The sequence below is a fragment of the Neovison vison genome, chromosome 6 (assembly GCF_020171115.1).
Source record: "Neovison vison isolate M4711 chromosome 6, ASM_NN_V1, whole genome shotgun sequence".
NCBI classification, from domain to species: Eukaryota; Metazoa; Chordata; class Mammalia; order Carnivora; family Mustelidae; genus Neogale; species Neogale vison.
Window position 1 is genome coordinate 173,940,353 of NC_058096.1, and position 20,464 is coordinate 173,960,816.

At 48.0% G+C, this 20,464-nt stretch overlaps 1 protein-coding gene across 1 annotated transcript in view; it reads right to left on the reverse strand.

Annotated features, from left to right (window-relative positions):
* LMCD1 (LIM and cysteine rich domains 1) overlaps positions 1–20,464 on the reverse strand; it is a 58,237-nt gene that overhangs the window by 17,735 nt on the left and 20,038 nt on the right. Inside the window, exons 2-3 of the mRNA XM_044253105.1 lie at positions 11,646–11,734; positions 5,561–5,816 (exon numbers count right to left, since the gene is read on the reverse strand). Of these exons, the coding sequence (XP_044109040.1) occupies positions 5,561–5,816; positions 11,646–11,734 (345 nt within the window). The remainder of the gene's footprint in view (positions 1–5,560; positions 5,817–11,645; positions 11,735–20,464) is intronic.

Genomic DNA, 20,464 nt, shown 5'->3' on the forward strand with positions numbered 1-20,464 from the left:
GCTGTTCTCTGTGTAAGACTAAGCAAGCACTCAGCTTCCCGGGCCTCAGTTTCATCATCTGCAAAGTTTGGGGTAGACTGCATGATCTTCAGGGTCCTAACCCCCATGAGAAGTCTGTGGTGACCTCACTCAGTCCTTACCTCTACTAGGAGAAAGGCGTGGTAGCACCGACCTGAGTCTACAGGTCAGGAAAGTGGCTCAAAGAGCCCATGGAATCTGGTTGGCCCAAGAGGTAAATGCCCTGAATCCCCACACATGGAAGAACAAGAAGCATCGCGGGCCACACAGCTGATTGCGTGTCTGGGAAGGGCTGACTCCTGACTCTGGGGAAGAAAGGGGGGGATGCGGTTTTTCTCTGGGTCAGTATGAAATTGCAGGGACTTCCAGCATGAACATGCCAGGTAGGTGGGTGTGAAGAATCTAATATCCCACTTTGGGTGCACATGAATCCCTGGATGGCCTTTTGACTCTGACTCAGGAGTCTGTGAGTGGCTGTAAGTGAGAAGTGAGCACTTTTTCAGCTCCTCCTGGGTGAGTGTGAAACGGGTCCTCTGAGGATTGGGGGCCTCTCTGGGGACAGTGGGTTGCAGGATAGGATGTGACCATCAGAGGACAGGGAGAGCAGTGGAGTAGCAGGTTACAGGCTGGGGCAGGGCACAGCGCCCTGGGGAGACAGGTTAGGGACTGCTGTGGGGGGCAGGTACCTATGCCAGTCCTTCTGATCTTGCCTGTGGCCCAGAATCTATGGCAGGATTTTGGAGATGTAGAAACAAGAGCATTGCTCACTGTGCCAGAATGGGCACCGAGACTCGGCCAACATCTCCTTCATTCCAAGTGTTGAAGCAGTTCCAGTGTATGTTTGACGGAGCTCATGGGAGCAAAGCCTCTTCTCCCACGAAGGCTGCCGACACCCCAGGTTGAGTGGCTGAAGGCATGGTGGGAGTAGTTACCTACTCCTGCTTCCTGTGATCTGGGCACCCTTCCAGGTGCCTGACCCATGCTTACCCACTTAGTTTTCACAGAACCCCTAGGAGGAAGGAACTAATACTACCCCTCGAAACCCTGAGGCCCAGAGACGGGACCTCCTGACATGCCCACGACTCCTCTGCAGTAGAGACAGCTCGGCACTCAGCAGCCTGGGTCTCCACCATTGTCTACAACTTTTCTACAAGACGAACAATTTGCCAAGAGAAAACCATTTCCCCCAATCTCTAGGGGAGTTTCCTGTGGTCGTCATTGAGGGTGTGAAGGCTGTGTAAGCCTCCTAGGGCCATGATCCCCTGTCCCTGGATAGGTCTGTGACTCCTCCTTTATAGCAGGTGTCCCTCCCTGCTTAGCCTTGCAATAAACACTGCATAGAAATCCTGCAGCGGGGCCTTCTGCAGGTGCAGGCCACCTGCTTGTCCATCCCCATGTTCTGTGTCCTTCCTTGGCTCTGTCCTGGCTACAGGTGTTTGTGGCCTGCAGAGCTGGGGGATTCCTGGCCAGGACCCTGGAGACAGGGAATGTTCCTTCCCCAGGAATCCAGGGTTCCCATCATAGCTCAAAGCCCCAGCTGGGCACTGCAGCATCCGGCTGCCAGCACCGTGTGTTCCGTGATGGCTGGCCTTGCCTGGCTGGCCCAAGCAGCCGATCACACACCTGCGGCAGACTCTGCTTGCTGACCCTGGGGAGGGTATTAGAGTCCGCCGCGACATGCCATTCAGACAACCACATCGCTTGGCATGGGCTTGGGGAGGGGACGATGGGGACAGACGACTGGGTCAGAGTCAGCTGCCTGTGCCGCTCAGAGCTTGTAAGAGAATCTCTCCGGAATCTCTCCAGGAAGCTGATTAAGGTCATGTTCCCAAAACCTTTAGCAAGAGGCCTTTTCTCGGGGTAGCTGGAAAGGTTGGTTTAGGTTTCAAGTTTTTCACGAGGGCCTTTCTGAGTCATTTGGTGCTTTGCTGTCTGGCTGGGACATCCTGGGTGAAGAGGTTCCCAGAACTGGGCTTTATCAGGAGAGGAATCAAAGGGCAGAGAGAAAAGTGGAAAAGAAAGGTGCTTTGTTCCCAGGGTTGGGCAGTGGAAGGCACATGGACTCTGGAATTGGAAGACCCAATCCTGCCTGTTCTTTCTGTTTCTCCAGCTGTCAGGCAGGGACAGTCAATGGGCTTCATGGTACATGTCAATCCTAGTCAGTAGTAGCTACTGGGAGGGCTGTGTCGAGGAGGATTCTGAGGTCCAGTGAGGGCTCCGTGGGAGACAGTGCCCTGACTGGCCAGCAACATTTGCCATTATGGGAGTAGAGAAGGAGGTATGCGTGCCACACCTGCAGAGCCTCCTCAAAAGCCTCTGTTTGCTCTCCTGTAAAATGGGGTTATTATCCACATAGGGAGTGGTGAGGTATTGATGATATATCTGTTTGTCTATATCCATATCCATATCCATCTATCTATCTACAATGCTCAATGGATGCTGGTTCCCTTCATCTTTTCCTACTTGCCTCTTTCCAAATCCTGGCTAGCTTTCAAAGATTTGCTCAAGTCTCTCCCCATTCTAAGAAGCCTTCTCTTTAAAGTGCTAGTCCAAAATACCTGCTTCTTTCTGCCTCTCCTACCTGTCTTGTTCTCCTGGCCTGGCTTGGTAGGGAAGAGCCTAAGCTTTGGAGTCAGGGAGGCCTGAGTCCAAGGCCTGGCTCTGCCATTTAAGCCAGCTATGGGACAGCTGGCTAGTTGTGTCATTTCTCCAAGCCTCAGCCTCCCCCTCTGTGGATAGGTGTAGTCACAGTACGTCCCTAACAGTGTTGGAAAATTAGGTGAGACTGTGCATGTATAGCTCTTAGCATAGTGCCTGGCACACGTAAGTACTCAGTAAATATTAGCCATTAGGTTTATTGTGACTAGTCTTTAAAGGCTTAAGAGTTTCTCCATTTTTTATTCTGGTTGGGAGGGATGACAGCAAGGTCCAGTCCCATTTCCAAAATACAATCAGTCCCAATCACTTGGTAATTAAAAAAAAAACAAACATAAAACCATCCAGAGGGTGAATGGGAAGGGAGAACTGTCCAATCTCAGAAAGGCAACTTGCTCAGGCAAGCCAGATGCGGGGCAGACAGAGGGCTCTTTATACCATGTGGTTTTATGAGCCAGCATTAATCACAGCCTGACGATGCCTTCCTCTGATTCGTCTGGGGCCGAAGCGTTCAGGGTTTTCACCAGCCAGTTCCTGACACCCACAGCCAGCTCTTTTACGAGCTGCTTGCTTTAGTTTCCACTGACATCTTGGAGGCCTGCTTGATGGCTTACCCAGGCCTGGGTGCTGGAGGAAGTCCCGCGTTCCCAGCCGCCCGGCATGTCCCAGCACTGACTGCTGTTGTTGGACGCCATCCTCTGAGGCCCGGACGTGCCCCTGCCTAGCCCCTCCAGCCAGCGAAGGCCAGTTAACCATGCTGTGTTTCCTTACACGTAAAGTAATTCCTACTTCACAGGGGGGCTGAGCTCACAAATGCTGAATACTCTTTTAAATACATCTTCAGAAAATAGAGCTTCCAGAAAAGCATCTTGCCAGTCTTCACTTGATCTAGAAGGGGTTCCTCCCTCCTTTCCCCTACTTAAGCCACAGCTTAGAACTGCACTGCTCAGACTCTCTATGGTGAAGGATCAGGTTTTTCTCTTTGATTTTTCCACCTATTGCAGAATGGTTTGTGGGCTCACCACATGAGATGAGAATGTAGCTCATGCCACATGAGATTTCCACGTGCGTCTGGCCACAGTGGAATTCTGTTCAGTGAGAGGAGGTTTCTGATCACATGCTTGGATGTCAACTGCTACTAAATTGCCCCAACATTTCTTCTCAATTTCTGTACCTCTTGCTGTGGACCAATCACAGGATTTTGCAGCAGTTTCGGTCCATGGAGTGCATGTGGCCAGGAGGGTGACAAAGCACACATACTCATCAGACCTAGTATGTGTCCTGCATGGTGCACAGTGCTAGATAGGCTGGTACACGGGACGGACATGGTGTCTGCCTCTGTGGGCCTCGCTTCACTCCAGTGAGAGAGGTGGTAACTAAGCAAAGACGCACATTAGACAACTACCGCTTATAATCAAAGCTTCTAAAGAAACATTGGAGAACTGGAAGGAACAAAATGTAGCTGGAGGGTAAGTGGCATCTGCTGTAGATTGGGTGGTTAGGGAAGGCCTGTCTGGGACATGACTGTCAGGAAGACTCAGCCATGCAAAGAGCAGGGAAAGGACATTTCAAGTAGAGGGAACAGCAAGTGCAAAGTCCCTGAGGAGGGCAAAAGCCCAGAGAGATCCAGAGCAGGAAAGAGGAAGGTCAGGGCATTGTTAGGTAATGAGTGGGGGGTCATAGCTGGAGCTATAGGAGGAGCCTGTGGGGTATGACCATGTAAGACTCTGAAGCCTCTCCTTTCTTCCCCAGAAGAGATTGAATTAAATGCATCTTTAAAACTACAGGACTTTTTTTTTTCAAAAAAAAATTTTTTTTAAAGATTTTATTTATTTGACAGAGAGAGAGAGAGAGATCACAAGTAGGCAGAGAGGCAGGCAGTGAGGGGCGGGGGGAGGAAGGAGGCTCCCTGTGGAGCACAGAGCCGGATGCAGAGCTCTATCCCAGGACTCTGGGATCATGACCTGAGCTGAAGACAGAGGCTTTAACCCACTGAGCCACCCAGGCGCCCCCTATAGGACATTTTTAGCCTGTGGAAATCACCGAGGCCCCTGCCATTCCAGGTGTGGTCTGGGGGCCGGTAGGATCGGCATCACGGGGGAGTGTGTGAGGGGTGCAGTCTCAGCATCAGCCCCAAGCTTACGAGATGTGTTTCCGCAAGCTGTTCAGGTGAGGTATATGCCTGCTGAAATTTGAGGGGCACTGCTCTGGTCTTCAGGGCCCTGAATGTGGCTGTATCTGCGATTACCTGGGGAGTTAAATGCCCATGTCTGGTGATTCTGTGCCAGTGATCTTGAGCTTTTGATTTAATGGTCTGCACTGAGGCCTGTGCATGGGGACTTGTTAGGGGTTTTTGTAGTGGGCAGCTAGGGTGTGACCTTGTCCTTCTCTGAGTGCCTTTGCCCCGGGGTTGTGTAAAGCTAGCTTGGTTCTCCCTTCCAAGCCCAAGAGGCCTCTGCTGTTAGAGAGGGGAGAGGACTGTTTCTGTGCTCCCCTACAGTTCTGCAATAGATACATCCAAGGCCACTTTGAGGGAAAATGAACATCTCACACATGAAGACAAGAACTCTAAGAGTTTGGAATGATAAACCATCCTTTGTTCAGAAGTGGGGAGCCCAAAGGGAACCATGAACGACCCTGGGCTAGAGCTGGAAGGACCCGTAGAATTCATAGAGACACTTCTATCCATTTCATGGATGAGGAAAACCGACGCCCAGCCAGTTTTCAGCTTAAGATCACGTAACAAGACTGGAACAGGTATAGAACCAGAGCTATTCCTATCATTTCTATAATCTTGCCCTTTTCTTACCTTGTCTTTGACATTCATGCATGACTAACATTTACAAAGATAGGAAAACAACCTCTTGGTTGGAGGAGGCTGCCTTACCAGTTTCTGGGTGACTCCAGGGGGGGCCCACTCATAGGTGATGGTGTCAAAGGTGGGATCTTTCCCAGTGGCAATGGGATTGGTCATGATCATCCGATTCCTCTTGTAAATCCGGATGCCATCTCCGCCTTTCACCCGGGCCGTGAGGGTGGAATACTTGGAGTCCATCAGCAAGCGGCCAATTTTCCGATCATCTTCCAGCTCAGAGTTGAAGCAGTGGTCCTCGTGGCTGCATTTGCACGATTTGCATATTTTCCTGGGGTGAGAGGTTAATTGGGACACGTGAGATCTACCTCCAGAGAAGAAGAGCAGAGTCTCCTACTGATAGCATCTGCCTTTTTGAAAGCAGTTTCAGGGTTCAACTTTAGAAATTTGGCAGCAGACAAATGGAAACCAGAGACCAAAAGGCCTTTGGGATTGGGAACTGCATTTGGGAGACCATTAGTCTATCTGTGGGGAATGTGGGATGTGACTTTTGCTGGTTAAAAAGAACAGCACATTTTTACTCACTTTGGGTGTGACAGCAAAGGCTGGTTCATTCATTAGAGATGCTAGAAAGCAGGAGTCTTTATGACTGGTGGGCTGAACCCGGCCCATCACCTGCTTGTGTAAATAAAGTTTTACTGGAACACAGCCATGATCATTCATTTACATATTATCTGTGGATGCAGTTGGGTTACAATGGCAGGCTTGAATAATTGCAACAGAGACTGTGTGGACCAAAGAGCCTAAAATATCCACGATCTGGTCCTTTATAAAAAAAAAAAAAATTGCTGACCTCTGCTCTAAGGAATTATTGAAATTGTCTCCCAAGATTCATGAGTTTGGGGCTTCAGCAATTTTCAGCAGTTTAGCATTCATATGGAAGTTAGAATACAACTAGAACTTTTCTTCAAGGAACAGGTGGATAGGACCCAGGAGGAAGGGAATGAGCTCAGAAAACTGCTTGGGCTAAAGAGATTGATGCTCACTGGCCATGCTTTGTGGTGAGACCGAGAGAAAGAAATGCATCCTGGGGAAGCATCAAATTCCCATGAAAGCATCATGCTTCTGTGTGATAATTAAAAACTAAAACATCTGGCTGCTTTGTGCCATGCTGTTAAGGTTTCGAAATCCGGACTGTTCCCGGTGTAGTGGAAAACTGCTTCCCTCCCTTTCAGGCCTGACACCTGAGGTGCGCTGTATCTCAGTTGCTCTCACGCATGAGGTTTAAGAACTTGTTAAGCAAAATGAACAATGTCAAGACCTGCAACAGGGATGAGGCAGGCCCAAGAGAGAGGTCGCTGCAGTAGCATGAGCCCCTCACAGCCAGGCATGCCTGTAGGAATCCTCCTTTTTCCCCCATCAGGACTTTATTTTTCTTTTTTAAAGATTTCTTTATTTCGACATTTGACAGAGAGTGAGAGAGAGAGCACAAGTAGGGGAAGCAGCAGGCAGAGGCAGAGGGAGAAGCAGGCTCCCCACTTAGCAGGGGGCCCCCATGCAGGTCGATCTCAGGACACTGGGATCATGACCCAAGTGGCTGACACTTAACCCACTGAACCGACTGAGCCACGCCAGGCACCCCTTCCACCAGCAGTTCTAAAGTAAGGTCATACCCCCACGAGCCATATAGCAATGTCTGAAGACACTTTTGATTGTCATTGCCACCAGGGGGTGCTACTGGCTTCTATAGGGTAGAGGCCTGGGGTGTGGCTAAACATCCTGTAATACAGAGGACAGCCCCCTCCACAGCAAAGCATTATCCTGTCCAAAATGTCAGTAGTGCTGAGGTTGAGAAAGCCTTGTCTAATATAAAATGAAGGCGGCCCCACTGCAACCTTCCAGGAACCTATAGCTGGGGTGGAGAGGGAGAGAAAATCAGATGGACACTGTAACACGGGGTTAAGTTTGCCCCCTGTGAGGGCGGCATAGGTTTTGGCGTGGTCCTGCTGGTCTGGACCAGTTTCCCCAGCGTGGAAGTATGGGGCACATGGAAAAAGGCTCAGGGTGATAAGTGTGGGAGACAGTGGGTTACGGAAGGTTAAACACATGTCTTGTTTTTAATGCACTGATGTACCGCGTGACTTTAAGGCAGGGAGAATGCAGCCCTTCCAATGTTATTTGAAGAGAAGCTTGCAGTCCAAGTTCACATTCAGTGGGCTACAATTTGAGAAATGGTAAAATCCATGATCGCAAGGATAATTCCAGGACTCTAAAACAGAATATGACTTCGAAGATGATTCAGGGCAAAACCAAAGTCTTTTCTTTTGTTTTCATAAGAAGGGGTTGCTCATTTTACAGAATTGGGGCATCCTATTCATAATAATTATTCTCTTGCCTCTCCCTTTTATGAGCCAGGCATGAAGGAGGCTTTCTCGAAGGTAGGGGATAGCACCACTGGTTTATATGTGACAGCAGCAGAGGAGGAAGTGGAAGGAGGAAGGGGAAAGAAGTAAGGGAAAGTCTGGTGTCCTATAAGATCCTCTGAGCCCCAGTGCCTTCCATGCATAGAGCTGGGTGGGGAAGCTACCATTTGCTTTTATGATTAATGAGACTCTCAGGATGATATTAGAGATAGAGCAAATGTAAAACAGTTTGAAATGGAAAATGCTGATGGATATGAGATATTCTTCTTTCTCCTTTTCTTCATACTATCATGTTGCCAGGCACTGTCACTGGGATACTACAGATGAGGAAGACACTTTTTAGCCCCACTCCCCTCTTTCAGGCATCCAGACTGAAGGGGACACAGACACACCCAGGAAGATACTCAATGGTATTAAAATGGCTGTCCTGGGCTACCTGCAGTGGCAGAAAAGGCAGAGTCTTAGACTCTGACCCCAGCCTGAGCAGCAGCCCAACACAGGTCCATGGTTGAGTTTCTTATCTGACAGTAAAGAGCTGGTCTACATCAGGCATCAGCTAACTACATTCCATTGGCTGAATCTGGCCCATACCTGACTTTTGTACAGCCTACGAAGTAAGAACAGCTTTTACACTGTGACATGGTCGAAAAAAATTCAAAAGATGATTACAATCTTCTGACACAGGAAAATGAAATGAAATTTGAAATTCAGCATCCTGAACAAAAGGCTTATGGGAACATAATCACATCCATTCATTTACATACTGCCTATGGACGTTTTCATGCTATGAGGGCCAAGTTAACTAGTTGTACCAGAGGCCATGTGGCCTGCCAAACCAAAAATGTTTCAAACAGGCTCTTGACAGAAAGGTAGTGGACCCTTGGTCTATTTGATGAGTTTTCAAACCTTTTGTTGTGCATCTCAATCACCTGGGAAGCTTGGTAAACTTGGAGATGGCCTACCCTGGCCCCCGCTAGTCAGATTCCATGGGTCAGGAGTGGGACTGGGCAGGGGTACTTGTAATCCTGTTCAGTGGTGATCTGGATGCTCATCTAAGTGCCAGAGTCCCTAGTCCATGCCTTTTAGGAATTTAAACAGCTCTGGTCCACTTTCTCTAGATTGCCTCTCAGAAAGTATAGGAAGCCCAGCTCTTTGGGCAGAGTCGTCTCTGAAGATCCACTGCCCTGGGGAGAAGAGGCAGAGCTAACACTGTAATTCCTGGGGCAGCCGCCTATGCTGGTATACACAGAGGACCTCCTCAGAGAGGGTGCCGCAATGAGGGTGTGGGAGAATCCAAAGAACGACCCTTGAAGGATGTAAAATTGGGTGATCTGAAGAGCCAGTGATCTGTCTCCCATTTTTTATACCATGTCCCCTGCTTCCCTCAAACTGGGGTTTTTTCTACTCATTGAAGTCAGTGTGCATTTACAAAAAAATAATAAAGCAATTAGGATTATGGTACTATTTTTTTTTTTAAAAGAACTCTGCTTGCAAGGAAGAGACTTTTATTGGGCTCTCTGTGAAAAGCCTGGAGTCTTGGACATGTGTGTCCCCCTGCCTTGAAGGGCAGGTCAGCTTCTTGAGGATGGCTCAGAAGGCCAGGAAATCTGACATGTCCATCAGGAAAGCAGGAGGCTTCAGGCTGTGAGGGGAGACTTTCCTTCTGTTTTCATGAAAGATTACTCTTGCCCTTTCACTGTACCATTCTCTCCAAATAATCCTACCATCTGTGCCACTAATACTAATTACCATGCTAATTCTGCTAACCATGTCGATCACTAATTTGATTACAGACAGCTTGCCTGCAACTATGCATTGTAAAGCTAAAAGTGGAGCCAAGAGTACATGGGCTCCATCGTTCCCATTTTTCAGATGGGAAAGGTGAGGCTTACAGGAGGGAAGTGTTCATTCAAGCTGAGTCAGCACATGGATTTGTCCCGTGATTAGTAGGTGAGGAACTTGCTCATTGAAGCAGGATGGCTGTTACTTGGGTCATTCAAATATCTCTCAAACTAGTAAAAGTATGAGAACTGGAGCATGAATATGTTTTCTTGTGGTTTCCCCCTAAGGTTCTGGGACCTCCTTGCTCCAGTATGGCCTGAATTTAGGTCCCCACTAAAGTTATTCCAACCAAAGACAACACTTGTTACTTGGGATCTGAAGCTACAATCTGCATTTCTCAAGGATAAATTTACTTGATGTTCAAATCCTTTGTAGAATTGTGGGGGAACATAGGGATTGAAACAAAGCTGACACTCCTGCTTATAGCCCCGAAGAATAGGGCATCGCCCTTGTGCCATAAACAGCTAGAAAACTAGACAAAAATATGTTGAATGAACCTTTTCAGATGTCAGACAGCAGGCAGTGAGGGACTGATCCTTGAGCAGGGAAAACATTATTGAACTGAGTCAGTGGGTGCATTCAGGGAACATTAGCTCCTAATGGGGATCCTACAGGAGGTATCCAGGCTGTCTTTGGAGAGCTAATGAGGAGTTAGCATTGTTCTTTGACACCCTGATGGCAGATTCAGGACCAGGGCGTGAAAGTATAGGGAAGCTGACTCTCCTCAAGACCAAAAACAGCTCGAGGGGCTAAAATAGATATGTGGGGCATTCCCCCAATGAGGAGCATGTTCGCTGTGTGGGGGATGGAGTGGAGTTTGGATGACTTTGAAGGTCCCTCACATCCAGAAGACCACATGAACTCCCGTGAGGTTGAGGACTGGCAGGAACAGCCCTGTGCTTCAAAGGCTTTCACGACCCAAGCTTGTGGGTGTGGGTGTGGGGTTCACAAAGACCCAAGCATGAGTTCCGCCATGTACGGGTGTCTCCCCACTCTCAGTTTCCTGACCTGAAAATCAGAGGAACTATCACCTTTCTCAGGTTTACTTCAACATTTAAATGTAAAAGACTTGGTTCAGCTCAACAAACGTTTTTGCAATGGCCATCTCATGATGGAAGTCAACAACTCTGAGACAGATAGCTCCCAAATTTTGCTCCCTCATTGAGTGGCCAAAGAAACCCTATGGCAGAGGAGAAAAAACCTCCCTCTTTGCTCTTATGCCCTGCAGAGTTTAGCCTCTCTCTCCCAGGGCTGTCGGGACGGTCGCACAGGCTGTGCCCTGCACACCCCCAGCAGGCACCAACCATGTAGATGCTGATGGTAGTAGCGTCCGGGAGCTGAGCAGTGGGGCAGCCTTACCTCTGGTTTTCAGAGTCCTCAATGACAAACAAGAAAAATTCGGCAGATCCCAGTCCAGCTGGATCTTGTGGCCCTCCCTCTTGGGCATGAATGCACCACGGCCTGGTATTTAAGTCTCATGGACACAGTGACTTTTATTTCTGGCCCATGGCACTCTGAGATCAAAACAGGGGTGATGGCATAGTCTGGGGAGATCAACCACATGCATCACATCCCAGGATAGAGCAATCCAGAGAGGACCAGGCACCGACTAACAACTGCCCACATCTTCCCAGTGTGGTCCTTGGTGGGCTGAGCTTGCGGCCTCCACCTCAAAATGGTGTGTGAAGCACTAAACTCCTCTCTCATCTGGGCTCCCCAGGGCTTCTCTGTCATTTCTGAATTAGGCGAAGCAGGAGAGCATTCCCTCTGGAGCCAGCCCTCCCTAAAATGCATGCATCTTAAGCAGTCCCAGCAGAAAAGAATGGCCAGGGGTTCCCAGAAAGGACAGCCAAGAAATGAAGGCAGGCGGAGCCTCTCTTGACAAAGTCTATTACCTCCATGGATGTGGCTCGAAGCCTGAACACGTCCCCTTGCATTTCAAACAAGGCACACCTCTCGCTGACTGCTGCTGGCCCAAGGACATCTGGAAAAGGAGACAGAAAAGAGGGTGTTTTCCTTTCAAAAGTCTTGGGCCGGGGATCGCTTGACCTCTAAAAGACTTGGCATGTCAGTAAAGGAATTGTGTGGGGTTCAAAGGGCTTGAGATGAATAAGCCATCAGTTACTGTTTACCAAGACTGGAGAAGACCAGACGGGAAAGGGAACATAGGGCAGGCAAGTGTGGAAGGGTGGGGCCCTTCTCAGTAAAAATGGAACGGGGCGGGGGCTTTGGGTGCTGTTGCCAGCCAGCCACGAGGGCCCTGTTGGAAACTCCCTGCTAAAGAGGGATCATCTCTTCCTTCCTCCATATTCGCCAGCTTCCCTGGTCCACTTGTCACTGGAATGGAATCATCCAGCGAGTGCCTCCTCTCCCTCCTTTATTTGTGATTTATTGATAGGGTGTGATTAAACCAAAGCTACACGCACAAACAAATGTTCATGCTGCCAAATGTTTATGGCTCAAAGCATAACTCAAATATTTTGCTAAAACACAGAAAATCGGGGGCATTTGAAGTCTGGTGGTTCTGTGGAAGGAAAACAATGCGTAGGAATAGGCTTTATTCTTTGTCACTAGTGGCTGCTGCTACTGCTGTGTTGAGACCCCACTGGCTCTCCAATGGGGTCTTCAAATCAGCAGCTTCACAGGAAGCTCGCCAGAAACGCAGCCCTCCAGGTCCTGCCCTAGCCCTTCTGATTCAGAATCTGCACTTTCACGAAATTCCAGGAGATTTGTATTACATTAAAATTGGAAAAGCAGGGGGTTCGTGTAAGAATCTGCTGGCTGAGAAACTTAGCAGCTGGGGTGGGGATGACTTGCTACAGTTACATGAATGTTTTACGGTTTTATCAGGAAGACCTCAGCGACTGGTAAAATAAAGGGATAAGCTCCTTATTCAAGGGACCGTTGATTCATCTAAACATTTATTTATCACAGGTCAGGCACTGGGATTCATGGCAGGACTCGGTTGTGCCCTAGAGATACTCACAGACTAGAGGGAGAGGGAGAAACACATACTTTTCACCTGCTTCTGGAAGGGGCAAATTTGAGGCAGAGGAAGCTGCCTGTTGCGTAGCAGAAAGGCATGGACCTTGGAGCCTGGGAGACCTGGATTCCAACCCTAGCTTCGCGACTTAACAGCCATACTGGCCTTGGACCAACGGGGCTTCATTCTCCTTACTTGTCAAATGACTACAAAGATAATGTTTGTACAGTGTCTGTTCACACTGGGTTCTAAAAACTGGTAGCTGGTGTTGTTTTGCACACAGACTTTAGGTGCACAGAGGAGGGTGTGAGTAAACCTATACAGGAAGTTCAGGGAGGCTTCTTAGAGGAGGTGACTCTGGATGGGGGTTCTGCAAAACGAGCAGGCAGAAAGGGAGGAGGGAGAAAATGTGCAAGGGCAAAAGACACGAAAGGGCACGATGCATGGGATGTTGCAATCTGAGCATCACTCCTTTACTCTCTTTGCTCTTAAGTGGGGACAAAACAAGCAGAACTTGGGAGACTGTCCTCATGGCTACAGTTAGGATCCGAAGAAGTACATGAGAAGACACATTCTTCACAAGGTTTCTCTTCTGTACCTCAGAGCTTCCCACAAGGACACCTAGCTCCCCAGCTCCCACTTGCCAGGGCATGTTTACAGCATGCCCTCGTGAACTCCGCCGTCCCGACACACGCTCACAATCTGTGAGATTCTGACACGACTCTGTGGAGTAAACGCCACGTGGCATGGATTTGGAAGACAGCATGTTCACATCTGTGCCTGGTCAGAGCTGGATTCTTGTTAACACAGGAAAGCAAGAGGATGCTCACCCTCCACTCATCGTCTGAAGCTGGGGGGCTTTCCTTCACAGGGAGGACTTTGTTCTCGAAAACCCTGGCACTGAACACCCTGCAAACCTCCACCTCTTACTGCTTCTGCCTCTTGTCACCTTGGATTCTACTAGTTGAAACACAGCGATCCTTTCACACTTCATGTTTGAGTGATTCAGTGGTTATTTTAGAAGGTATACAACTTATGAATAAGGCTTCATTGTTGGATCATTTCAGAAAGACCCAGAGGCAGCAAAGCCTGGAAACAGAAGAGCTATGTGGAAGCATTTCATAAGTGGCAAAGCACGCTGTGTGTGAGCACTGCTGTTCTAACGAGTGGCCGATCGAACAGTCATCCTATCAGGGGATTTGGTCCTGATGCTTGGCCAGAGTGCTGAGCTGCTGGCTCAGGGTTTGCTTAGAAACAGTGATGCGAGGCCACACGGCAGAGCAAAGCACGGGCCCGTGGGGGCACGGGGCTGGCTCCGTGGTACCAGCTCTGATATTTATTAGCTGTGCAGCTAGACGCAACTCATTTCCTCCCCTGGCCTAAGCTGCTCCTCCGTAAGATGAGAGAAGTGGCCTGGATCGAGATTGCCGGAATCCCGTTCCCCAGAATCCTCGTTCTGTGAGATGTCGCAAAGGGGTCATTGATGGCTGGAAGCAGGAAGGATTTCATGATCAAATAAAAATGGTGGACACTGGACGCAAAACAGCTTTCAGAGCCCCCAAGGGGCCAGCCTATGTGAAGAGCAGGACAGGGGGGTGGGTGGAGAACAGGAAGCTCTTGCAATTAGTCCTAAGTTTGTTCCTTTCTCCTGCTGGACTTGGGCAAGTGAGTGGAGTTGGAAGAGTCTCCATTTCTCCCTCTGGGTCATGGAGATAATAAGAACCAACCTGCCTCATGGAGCTACTGGGAGGGTTAAATGGGCTGCTGCAGGCTGCAGGGAAAGGGGCTTGACAGGGACATTTTACGCCCGGGGTGTTTGTTCTCCTTGTCAGCACGCCTTGTGTAAGTGGTCTGACAGACCCTGAATCAGACATTCTAAAAAAAAAAAAAAATTTTTTTCCAGTTTCAGAATTCTAGGGAACTTCAGAGGAACTACTTTCTAACTCCACACCTCGTATACTTTCCTACTATCCCCTTTGCTTCGTGCATGTAAGCGTTGCCTCTCTGACTAAGTGCAGGAAGCAGAAAGTTGGCCTTTGTCTCCATCCTGCTAGTTGGGACAGTTTCCATGGTGACAGGAGTCCTGGGAGAGAAAAATAAATGGCCTTGCAGGGAAGAAGCAGATTCGGGCTATCAGGCCACACTTGCAGCCAGTTTCCTGGCCGACTGCTTAACACAATAAATAGCCATTTGTCCCCTGCGTGTCATTCATCCAGGAGCCAGACAGACCCGGCTGTGTGGGACTCAGAAAATGATGGTCCTGTTTATTGAGAAGAGGAAAACATCAACCAGAAACAGTGTTTCAAACAGGAGATTCTGGTTTATAAACAGTAGGTTTCTCTGATGTGGACCTTGTCTCGGATGAAAGATGGCACAGTGGCGGCTCACAGTGGCTCACAGTAGCTGAGAACAGAAGAGCTTAAAAGGAGCCATTACTTTAAAAAAATGGGTTCCTAGAATGTAGCGTCTATTCTATCATTTTTCCTGAGGGGTGATTACATGTTTTGACTATTTTCTTTGGCTTGCGAAGAGTGGGATGTTATGGGACTGAATCCCGTCGGGGACTTAAAAGGAGTTATTAGCTCAGGCCAGGAGCCCTGGGGACACAAAGGCTGGGGGACAACAGGGCCACCACCCCACTCTGAGCATCTCTGTCAGGTGACGCCCCAGGAGAAGTCTTGCAGGAGGAAGATATCACCAAGAACAAGGCAGGACGGGAACGAAGAAGGGAAGAGAAGAAATGCAATATGGAGTTTAGGAATGAGTGCAGGACTTGGTGTTAGACAATGGGAGTTCTCTTCCCATATGGAACTAGGTTTCCTCCTCTGCAAAAGGGGTTTTCCCTGCCCCTTTTTGCCTCCACGGGGCTGTTGTGAACATCGAGTCAGATTAAAAGGTTGTTCGTAAAGTAAAATATTTACTGTTGTTCAAAAATGATCCAAAACTATCCAAAATTATCCAAACATAAGGCAAAAAGTGGTGGCACGTCCTTTGAGTGTCATATGGCGGCAATAATCCCCTCAGGGATTATCTAGACATATTTATTTTGCTGTACTCCCAGATTTTGTGAAGCTACATGTTAACTTGGAGATTTTTGTCTGGCAAAAACACAAATACAAGGAGTTTTTGTCTTTTGAAGTAGATAACCTGGAAGGTTATGGTTTATTGTCCCATTGGACGTCAGCTAGTTACATACCTAACCCATCAGTCTTGTCCTAACATTAAATTGCCTATAAATACCCAACCCCCTCAAATGCTTTTTTGAACCGGTCTAAATATTTTGCTGATTACTTCATTAACTAATGAGTTGAATAAAATCTTTACTAAATTTTATTTTGCATTTGCACAAGAGTCATGATTTTATGTTTTTGGAAATTCTATCTCCACCCCATCGCATGTCCTCCTGACCATCCTTGAGTTTGCTTTCTGAGCTAGGGTGTTCTGAATATTGTCAATAAATTCTATTTCCAGGTCAATCACTCTAACTCGTCTTCTACAGGTAAACTCTACAGCCACATGTGTCATTAAAGATTATTAGCCAACATGCTTTGCTACTTGAAAACAAACCCTTTTCCCCCACCAAGGAGAGAAGGCAGAGTGAGGGCAGTGAAGGGTGGGGTGCGGTGAACTTATGAGAAGGTCGTGAAAAGAACTGCCTTCATGAACAAAAAACAATGGTCCCAGAAACTCCAAAATGTGTACAGCTTAACAATCCATGGGGTGATTTTATTTACTTAAGCATTCCCTTCCTGGACACTTGACAACCCTGTGAAGTATAATCATTATTCCTAATCAACACAGGATGCATGACAGTCTGAAAGAGAAGAAGCAACTTGTCCATTCAGAATGGTCTAGACTGGAGATCCTATAAGGAATGGGGGAGGTCTCCTCATTCTACCTTCATCTACTGGGCTTGAAGCAAAAATGTAATAGTTTTCTTAATGATTCTGACTGTAGCTAACATTTACTGAGTACACCTTATATGCTGGGCATATGCCAAGATTTCACAATATATATGCTTGATGAGAGGTACCTTTAGTGACTTCATGTTCAGACGAGGAAGCAGGCCCAGAGAGGTTAAGCCTCTTTTCCAGGATCCAATAGCTAGTGAATGGTGAAGCCAGGAAGTGAAACCAGGCTAGTCTTACTTCAGAGCTGTGCTCTCATCTAATCTGCCATGGTATTTTCCACTAAGGGTATAGCACTTGACAGTTTACAAAGTGTATTTACATTCCTTATCTCACTTGGTTTTTCCAACAACCTTAGGATGTAGGCACTTTGCATTTGGCTCATGAAAAAAAAAAACATGCTCATAGAACTGATGGGATTTGCTACGGCTCAGGACATAATTCACACTCATATCTTTGGAATCCAGATCCTATGATTCCTACCACACTGGGAGTCTCCAGACCTCAGACAGCCTCCTACGAGTCTAGCCTTGACTCTGGGCATCAGGCCATCCAAACAGATGGGACAGCATGTCTGTAGGAGTGGGAGGTACCAGGTTAGGGTTGAGGGCAGCAGGACAAGGCCATAATCACCTTGGTCCCAAGATTTCTACCATCCAACCCCGTTCTGCTAAATAAACTATAGTACAGATGTTTAAGGCAATGGACAGGCCTCAGGGGCAGCTGGAGAGGCAGTGGCCAGAGGAGAAAGTGAATCAGAACCACAGGCACTGCTGTGGCAGAAAAGCACCAAGGCACTGGCTTCCCTCCAGTGAAGGACAAGCCTAAGTGAAGGACAAGAGGTCATGAGCGTTTAGTACCAGACCAGGGAGCTGGAGCTCATGCTCCAACTCCAGGCCTGCAGATGACTAGATAGACAGTGGCTTGGGATCAGCATGCTGAAGACCATCTTCTAGAAACGCTGCCACTTAAAAAAAAAAAAAGAAGAAGAAAACCCTAATAACAAAGAAGCAAGTCATTTCTGGATTTATTCCCAACTCTTAAATGTTTATATTAAGGATACTAGCACCCATCTCATTCTGAAGTTGTACTGAGTTGCCTTTAAAGGGATAAATATTGTTGAGTGTTAGATGTCACAGGGCTCCTATGATGTGATCCACCGCACTGGGCCAAATGTATCTATTTCTACTTCCTTATCATCTACTACTTCTACCCAGATTCTCTTTCCAATCATCTGAGCCTCTTAGACTTCTCCTAAATACACACTGGGGTTTTTGCATGTGCTCCTCTAAGCCTCAGAGAGCATCACCCCCACCTTCTCCTTAAGGACCAGCTCAAGTCCCATCTTTTCCATAATAAAAATAATTAATAATAGCTGTAATGAGTACGAGGCTTGACAGTTTTCTCGTCACTGTACTGTGCCTGAGCTCAGGCAATCTTACACCTCCTCTTTGAGATCGAGGTCCTGTGGTAGTTCTCAAGGTGTGGTCCCTGAGCAGCACCTTAACAACTTGTTTGTAGTGCAAAATGCTCCGTTTTCACCTCAGCCCCCTGACACAGATACTCTGTATAGGAACCAGCCATTCCTGTTCAACCCCCCTCCCCCCCAGTGATTTGGATTGTACACCTGAAGTCTGAGAACCACTGATCTTTGTTGGCATCCCCAGGCTGTGTAGGAGGTAACCAAAGGGAAACTGATTGTCTTGGTTGACCTGAGACTGAATCAGGACTTTAGTACTGAACCAGGAAAGCTCTGGACCAACCACGATAAGCTGGTCTCCCTAATTAAGACTATTCAAAGAGGTCAAATTAAGGTGCTGGTGCTTAGATTTGAAGCCAGTTCTCTCTGAATCCTGATTCTCCATGTTAATTAAACCAGTGCACTACAGGTGATGCCAAGAAGCCTTTCTCAGACATGTCAGTGGAGCTTACGCTTCTCAAAGAACTCTTATAGCTGTAGAATTACAAATGCAATTGGCGCCAGGAATTAGAAAAAGAGTGTGCCATGAGTTTGTACTTTAGTAAGGGGATTTGGCCTGGTCTGCATCTGTTTGGAGGCAGCATTTCTCAAATTAAGCAGACACACTGATTAGCATAAAGACCAGCCAGGCTCTAGCTAATATGAAGATTCTGGTCTCGCAAGGCTGGGGTAAGCCTGATATTCGATCGTTCTATCGACCTCCCAGCAGAAGCTGCTGCTGCCAGTCTGGGGACCACACTTGAAGGAACAAGAGGCTACATCAGTGGTTCCCAAACTTGTCTGCACATTAGAATTACTGGGGAGTTTTGCCACTTCCAAAGTCCAGGCTGCATGCTGGAGCAATTTAGCCACACTCTGTGGGGATGGGCCACAGGCTGCAGTCATTTTGGAAGTTCTCTCTGCTAATGCACAGACACATTCGGGAAAAAAATGGATCTCCCCATTGTACCCTCAGCCACTACAATGTGGACCCTGAGGCTCTCAGCTCATTGGTTCGACCTCTCCTCCCACATTCTACTTCCAGACCACCATTCCCTACAAGGGGGGTTTTTAACAGCATGCCTGACTCGGTTTATTTCATTTTGGTCCCTTCTCTGGCACAAGCCCTCTTCACAGGCTTTCATGCCAAATGGAGGAACTCTCTTAACAGCCAGACAGAAGGGAGACCACAGCCCTTCCTCTGCTTCTAAATTTCACTGGCTGGCTGGCTCCCTGAGGGACTCACACTGATGCTGAGACCCTTTGCCAGGCCTGAGGTCAGTGGTGGTCCTCCCCAGCCCAAGTAGGGACCGAAAGGTCCTGTCAGACAGAGGTGCCCAACCTAGGACACCTAAGGGCCAGATGGTCACATACAGCACTATGGGAAGTTGTCTCCCCCTGCCCACTGCCCCCCACCTCCGTCACCTTAAGAAATGTGATTGATGCATTTGGAAAGTGACCCAGCTGGGAAGTATAATGAGAGTCTTACATTCCCTTTCCAAACAAAAACCCTATGGTCTTTACAAGGTCTGGACTTCTGTTTTTTGAAACTCCCCAATGATTGAAAGAATGAGTTGTCAAATAGCCTTACAAAATCTTAACAGAGGAATGAAATCAGTACACTAACCAATACAATAACGATCCATCCTTGACATCAAAATGACATGGGCTGCCCTTCCTGAACACAACCCCCCCATGTGACAAGTCCTGTACGCTACCAGAGGTGGAGATGGGGGCCCAGGAGCTTAGGGATGCTGGCTGAACGACACAGACTCTTTCCAATCTGTCTGCTCTTCCACTCAGGTGACTTTGGGCATCCCTATTCCATAATGAATATTTATTTTCTTTTCACGTAAAATAGGTGTTCCTTATCTTGCTCTCTCCAATCTCAGGCACAACTATTGCTCTGTGTTCATCTTCTGACTTCTGGCTCACTCCCCTCCCTACTGATGTTTGTACTCTTGCCAGGGAAACCTCAAGCCAGGGCGTCAGTTTGTGGCCAAGAAAAACCCTGTTTCCCCAAATAGGAGATGAAAAGTGGGGTTTGTAGCCCCAATCTTGGAGGGTTCTAACTTTTATCCTACCTGGCCTTGAGATGGCTGGCTTAGAATATGGTACGCCGGTCAGAGGAGTGAGCAGATCAGGTCACTGGCGGTCTTACTTGTTTGAATTTCCATTCTGCACTGACTGACCTGTGCTCTCTCTGATGCCATGCAAATTAGCCATGGAAACAACTTACCATAAAGTGCCTCCTAAAACCACAGCAAGTCTCGCAAAGGTGGCAACAAAGACAGGGTCCACATCAGAGGTTCTGTCTGGGGGCTCAGATATTCTTCAGGGGACTGTGTGTGGACACAGATGTGT